Here is a 7,237-nt window from a genome sequence, read left to right as displayed (position 1 = left end):
TTTTTCTTGGTCCCGTGGTCATTCATTTATCGAGGTTTGACTGTAATAGGTTTCCTCTAAAAACCGTATAGAGACATGATAGGCCCCACAAACCAGACCCCTCCAAATCCCAGGAGGGCGGGCCCAACTCATGTGTCTATAGATGACCTGAAAGGGCCGAAAGTGACAATTTTTTATCTGTGTACGTGAGCAATGACAAGGAATACTGAGCATTGCACAAAATATCAAGATTCATGCTCCTTTTCCAGACCAGACAAGACATTTATGGCTGAGATTTTTGGGGATTGTTTCTTGTTTTTTTGCTCTGAAAATGAGAATCTAGTGTGGGGTTTACTGGTAAGTCAACCACTTTGTCTGGATTGTGATTCAGACTCCCATTTCTGCAAAGAAACTTCTCTGGATTTTATGGTGAGTTTTTTTTTTTTGTTCTCAATTCTCTTTATAGCTTTCTTTACACATGATTTTTTTGTTCTCAATTCAGTATGTTAAAATTGAAACTTGTTTAGGGAATTATTAATGGGTTTTTTAGTTAAATCATGTTGAAGAATTGTGTTTTGGGGTATTTGATTGGTTTAGGATTGATTTGATTTTTTTTTCTCAGAAGAAGAATTTGTAAACATAATCATGGAGAATCTCTGGAATTCATTTTGTGGAGATTCTGATTGTACATACAATGGAGGACCATGTGGTTTTTTTGAATTGTTATATCTTTCTTCTTGTGTACATAATGGCATTGTCATTTGCTTAGATGCCCTGCTGTTGTTTGTGTTATTGTCAACTGGTATTTGGAAACCTTCGTCTACGAGGACTGTTCATAATGCTTCGCGTCAGTGTACTTCGTTGGAGATTGTGTCTGCTGTTTATAATGGTTGTGTTGGATTGGTGTACTTGGGTTTGGGGATTTGGATTCTTCAAGTTAGTAAACAGACGGGTGTTTTGCCTTTGCATCGATGGTTTGTAGCACTGTTTCAGGGATTCACATGGTTGATTCTTAGTTTAAATGTGAGCCTTAAGGGAAAGAAGTTTGGGAAAGGGATATGGAGGCTTTGTTCTGTAGTTACATTCTTGATTGCGGGGCTTCTTTGTTTATCGGCGTTGTTGGTCCTTATTATTGACAAGAAAGTTTCAGTTAACATTGTTTTAGACATACTATTACTTCCTGGAGCAGTGCTTCTGTTGTTATGCACTCCTAGGGGAAACCAATTGGAAGATGCAAGTAAAACTGGGGATAGCAATTCTCTTTACGCACCTTTGAATGGTGGATCTAATGGACATATTGAAGCAGATATGGGAAGTGAAACACCTTTTGCAAAGGCAGGATTTCTTAGTAAAATGACATTTTGGTGGTTGAATTCGTTGATGAAGACTGGTAAGGAGAAAACCCTTAACGATGCAGATATACCACAACTGCGGAAGGTAGATCGGGCAGAGAGTTGTTACTTGTTGTTTATGGACCGATTAAATTCGCAAACTAATACATCTGAACCACCATCAGTTTTATGGACGCTGGTTTTATGTTATCAGAAAGAGATTCTAGTATCTGGATTTTTCGCATTGCTCAAGATACTCACTCTCTCTGCTGGTCCTCTGCTTCTTAATGCCTTCATTAAGGTTGCAGAAGGGAAGCAAGCTTTTAAATACGAAGGGTATGTATTGGTTGTGTCATTATTCTTCACAAAATTCTTAGAGTCGTTGGCGCAAAGGCAATGGTACTTCCGTTGTAATTTAATAGGCGTCCAAATCAGATCGATTCTCTCAGCAGCTATCTATAAAAAGCAATTGAGGCTTTCAAGTTCTGCTGAGTTGATCCATTCAGCTGGCGAGATAACAAACTATGTCACTGTAGACGCTTATAGAATTGGTCAATTCCCTTATTGGTTTCATCAGACATGGACAACAAGTCTCCAACTTTGCATTGCACTAGTCATTCTTTTTCATGCTGTTGGGCTTGCTACAATTGCAGCATTGGTTGTAATAGTATTAACTGTGTTATGCAATACTCCCGTGGCTAAACTACAGCATAAGTTCCAGAGTAACCTCATGGTTGCGCAGGATGAGAGACTAAAGGCTATATCGGAGGCCCTTGCTAACATGAAGATTTTGAAGTTGTATGCTTGGGAAACACATTTCAAGAGTGTCATCGAAAGATTAAGGGAAGAGGAACTAAAGTGGTTGTCCGCAGTGCAGCTGCGGAGAGCTTACAATGGAATTCTCTTTTGGTCATCCCCAGTATTGGTTTCGGCAGCTGCATTTGGGGCATGTTACTTTCTTGGTATTCCACTCTATGCTAGTAATGCTTTCACTTTTCTAGCCACTTTACGACTTGTTCAGGAACCTGTTCGAGCAATCCCTGAGGTTATTGGTGTGGTTATTCAAGCAAAAGTTGCGTTAGCACGCATAATAAGGTTTCTTGAGGCACCAGAGCTACAGTCTGGGATTTCTAAGCAAAAGAAAAATACAGACAAACTTAGGCCGGCCATTTCTATCAAATTGGGCAACTTTTCATGGGAAGAGAATCCGTTAAAGCCTACACTAAGCTGTATAAACTTGGAGGTTAAACCTGGTGAAAAGGTTGCTATCTGTGGTGAGGTTGGCACAGGAAAATCAACTATGTTAGCCGCAATTCTTGGAGAAGTTTTGAACACTGAGGGAACGGTTAGTTCTTAAATATAGTGATACCGTTCTGGTGTTCGGTTGCTTAGCTTTCCATGTTTATCTATGAAATAACTTTACTTATGAATATTCATAAGTAACTAATACTTTTTATTTTCTCCCTTGACAGGTTCAAACCTATGGTAAGATTGCATATGTTTCACAGATGGCATGGATTCAGAGCGGAAGTATACAAGATAATATTCTTTTTGGATGCAACATGGACAGAATAAGATACCAAGAAACACTGGAGAAGTGTTCACTTTTAAAGGACCTGGAAATGCTCCCTTTTGGTGATTTGACTGAAATTGGAGAAAGGGGAGTTAATCTGAGTGGTGGTCAGAAACAGCGCATTCAACTTGCACGTGCTCTCTATCAGGATGCTGATATATACTTGTTGGATGATCCATTTAGTGCAGTTGATGCTCACACTGCTACAAACCTATTCAATGTCAGTTCGTGATTCTTCCTCAAAACAGTACTCTTCTTTTTCTAATTGAAAATTCTCTTTTCCTACAATTTATTCAATTAGTTTGGTTGTGCAGGAGTATGTAATGGAAGCTCTATCAGCAAAGACAGTCTTACTTGTGACACATCAAGTCGACTTTCTTCCCAAATTTGATTCTATTTTGGTTAGATTGAATTTCTAATTCTTTTGACTACTCTACTCGTTATACTCAATTTTAATACTGAAAACTGAAATAATGAATTTTTTATTTCTGGGAGCATTTTCGTATCTGAAGTTAACCATGAAACAATTTTGTTTGCATTACATCTGATGTCAGAGGGGCAAATCTTACATGCTGCTCCTTATCATGTGTTGCTGGCTTCTTGTCCAGAGTTTTCTGAACTTGTAAATGCGCACAAAGACACAGCTGGTTCTGAAAGTTTTTCAGAAGTATCCTTATCTCAGAGTTCTGGAACCTCCTTGAAAGAAATCTCTAAATCTTATAGTGAGAAACAGTTGAAATCAGTTGGTCATCAGTTGATTAAGCTTGAAGAGAGGGAATCTGGAGACACCGGTCTAAAACCATACCTGCAGTATCTGAATCAGAGCAAAGGCTTCATCTTCTTCTCTATAGCAATGCTGGCGCACCTCATGTTTGTAGGTGCACAAGTACTTCAGAACTCTTGGATGGCTGCGAATGTTCAGAATCCTGAAGTCACTAAATTACGACTGATCGTAGTTTACTTAATTATTGGCTGTAGCACGATAGTACTCTTACTTGTCAGATTGCTTTCTACAGTTGCCATGGGTCTTCAATCATCGAAGTCTTTGTTTTACCAGATATTGAACTCTCTTTTTCATGCGCCGATGTCTTTCTTTGACTCCACACCTTTGGGAAGGATACTGAATCGGGTAAGAGCATTAAAACAAGAATTAACTTGAAGTTATTAATTGGTTCATATTATCTATTAAACCTTATATCCATGTTTCTTCTGTAGGTCTCTTCTGATTTGAGTATTGTAGACCTTGATATTCCGTTCAGCTTAACACTTTCTGTTGTTGCAACCATGGGTACATATGCTAATCTTGCGGTATTAGCCATTATTACTTGGCCAGTGTTATTTGTCTCCATACCTATGATATTACTGGCAATCTGCTTACAGGTATTGTTCCAGGCTTGCTTATTAATTTAGAATTGCCTCTTTTAATATACTTTTAACTTTGTGGATTATCTTTTGTTCAATAGAAATACTACTTCGCATCTGCAAAAGAATTCATGAGAATCAATCGAACAACTAAATCTATGATAGCAAACCATCTTGCCGAATCCATTGCAGGGGCAATGACTATCAGAGCATTTGAGGAGGAAGAAAGATTCTTTGCTGAGAATCTGGACTTGATAGACAAAAATTCAAGTCCATTTTTTCACACTTTCTCAGCAAACGAGTGGTTGATCCAACGTTTGGAAACATTAAGTGCCGTTGTCCTTTCCACTTCAGCACTTGTGATGGTTTCGCTTCCTCCGGGAACATTTAGTTCAGGTAGGTGTCATTCTGTTCTTGGAAGTTACAACATCTATATTGATTATGTTTTGCATGTTCCACCATATGCTTATTTGATAACTTATCTCTTTCTGCAGGATTTATTGGAATGGCGTTGTCATATGGTCTTTCTTTGAACATGTCCCTCGTATTTTCTATCCAGAACCAGTGCACTTTAGCCAATCATATCATTTCCGTTGAAAGACTAAATCAATATCTGCACATTCCCATTGAAGCCCAAAAAGTTATTGAAGGGAACCGACCCTTGCATAGTTGGCCCTCTATGGGCAGAGTGGAGATTCACGATTTAAAGGTAAACTTAGTGAGTTATCTGCTTTTTTGCATTGTCATGTTCAGTTCAATGGTTAATGTATATAATGGATTGGTCCCGAGCAGATCAGATATAGGCCGAATACTCCTCTTGTTCTTCAAGGAATCAGTTGCACATTTGAAGGAGGACACAAGATTGGGATTGTAGGCAGGACCGGCAGTGGGAAGACAACTATGATTGGTGCTCTGTTCCGATTGGTAGAGCCAGTTGGGGGGAAAGTTGTCATAGATAACATTGACATCTCTACCATTGGACTTCATGATCTGAGATCACGGTTAGGAATTATACCTCAGGATCCTATTCTCTTTAATGGTACTGTGAGATACAATTTGGATCCTCTATCTCAAAACTCTGACCAGGAAATTTGGGAGGTAATAATTTTTGCTCGCATGTTACATTTGAACAAAAGCCTTTGCCGCACTTACAAAACTGATTTTTTTCATGTATGCTCTCCTAAGGTTCTTGGGAAATGTCAGCTTAAAGAAGCAGTATGAGAGAAAGGAGATGGACTGGATTCATTAGGTACTCTTGCAAGTTATTGATTGTGGTTCCATTGTCTTAGTAGTCCTAGGCATTAATATACCTATTCAATATTACAGTTGCAGACGATGGATCAAATTGGAGCATGGGCCAACGCCAACTGTTCTGCTTAGGTCGTGCATTGTTGAGAAGATGCCGAATTCTAGTGCTGGATGAAGCCACTGCATCAATTGACAATGCAACAGATGCTATTCTACAGAAAACCATAAGGGTTGAGTTTTCAGACTGCACTGTGATCACAGTGGCTCACAGAATTCCAACTGTGATGGACTGCACAATGGTGCTTGCCCTCAGTGATGGTAAGCCTTATATATGCCTTTTAACCAATTGACCACATAAAAACTTTCCCCAGCGTTCTTTTAAACGAGCCTGCATTTCATTAAACTAAAGCCAATATGTTTTGCATGTTTGTCAGGAAAAATAATGGAATATGATGAGCCTATGAAAATTGATGAATAAGGAAGGATCTCTTTTTGCGAAGCTCGTTAAGGAATACTGGTCTCATAGTCACTCTGCAGATTCTTCATGAAGTAATAGCCATTAGAAAACTAAGAGTATAAGAGCTGACCTGAGGATGAAATCCGTAATAGGACGGCGACAAGGATTGGTGAAGAAGTATCAAGCATCACTAGCGATACATTCTGTGTAAGGTTCTCACATTCTTGTAGTTGTAGGTTTCACAATCTAATACAATTTTTAAACTGTAACGCTCTAAATACTCGAGATGTGAACTCATTAATTAGACAGGAATTCAGAATGCCTTGTGACTCAAATATATACAATCAACCGATAACCGTTACAACCAGATCTGTTTTATTTATTTTTTAGATTTCGGAACCGAAACTAAAGAGTACAAACTAACTCTTAATTCCCTTTTTCCTGGGCCTAGGAGGCTCTAATCGTGAACGATTTTTTCAGGGATCATGGATTTTTTTTTGGGCACCATGGTCTTAGGCCAACCTCCCTATACTTATAAGGAGTGTCCTAAAATTAGGTAAATACATATTTATCCTTTATTTTAATTTAAATTAAAACTACCTAATAACTATATAAATCTAATCATATACATCTAATCTAAATGAATCTATTAACCAAAATCAAAATCAAAATCAACATCAAAAACAAAATTTGGAGGGGAATCGAAATTTTTTAGTTTTGAAAAAAAAAATATTCTCTTCTTCTCTCTTTCCTTGACGTTCCTCGTTCGATTGAAAAACCCACCAATCGTTTTTAATTCGTTTTTTGATAGGGTAAATTGAGTAGAAATCATCAAAATATGGTTTAAATGGAAGTTAAAGTGGCATGTTCGGTTAAGAATAATTTAAAAAAAAAAACTATTTTTGTAACCGAACATTCTGAAACCAAAAACACCAAGAACACTTCGGTTATCACGAATTTATTTTTTCGTAACCGAACTCCGAGTTCGGTTGGTTCGCAAAAAATAGTTTTAACCGAATTCCTAATTGAAAACCAATATATTGTGTTCGGTTGGTTCGCAAAAAATAGTTTTAACCGAACTCCTCATTTAAAACCAATATATTGTGTTCGGTTGGTTCGCAAAAAATTCTAAAACTAGTTAGTAACCGAACTCTACCCATAATATATAAAAAAAACAATGTAACCGAACTGTGTTATTTTTCCCACTATGTTGAGTTATGATTTAACCGATCTTTTCCTACTATATTCGGTTTGTTCGCAAAAAATCTTGACAAACCGAACTCTTCA

At 37.8% G+C, this 7,237-nt stretch overlaps 1 protein-coding gene across 1 annotated transcript; it reads left to right on the top strand.

The window, feature by feature from the left end:
* The first annotated feature begins 203 nt into the window (after positions 1-203).
* On the top strand, positions 204-6,317 carry LOC113340266 (ABC transporter C family member 10-like). The gene is made up of 12 exons (XM_026585471.1): positions 204-408; positions 602-2,655; positions 2,783-3,103; positions 3,198-3,284; positions 3,428-4,012; positions 4,099-4,263; positions 4,347-4,641; positions 4,740-4,954; positions 5,038-5,343; positions 5,431-5,494; positions 5,572-5,811; positions 5,928-6,317. Exons 2-10 carry the CDS (start codon positions 625-627, stop codon positions 5,464-5,466), a joined length of 4,041 nt encoding a protein of 1,346 aa, XP_026441256.1. The 5' UTR covers positions 204-408; positions 602-624; the 3' UTR covers positions 5,467-5,494; positions 5,572-5,811; positions 5,928-6,317.
* Positions 6,318-7,237: the final 920 nt, after the last annotated feature.

This window comes from Papaver somniferum, unplaced genomic scaffold (assembly GCF_003573695.1).
Source record: "Papaver somniferum cultivar HN1 unplaced genomic scaffold, ASM357369v1 unplaced-scaffold_21, whole genome shotgun sequence".
Taxonomy (NCBI): domain Eukaryota; kingdom Viridiplantae; phylum Streptophyta; class Magnoliopsida; order Ranunculales; family Papaveraceae; genus Papaver; species Papaver somniferum.
The sequence above is the reverse complement of the archived record's forward strand: the minus strand, read 5'-3'. Positions and strand labels throughout refer to the sequence as shown.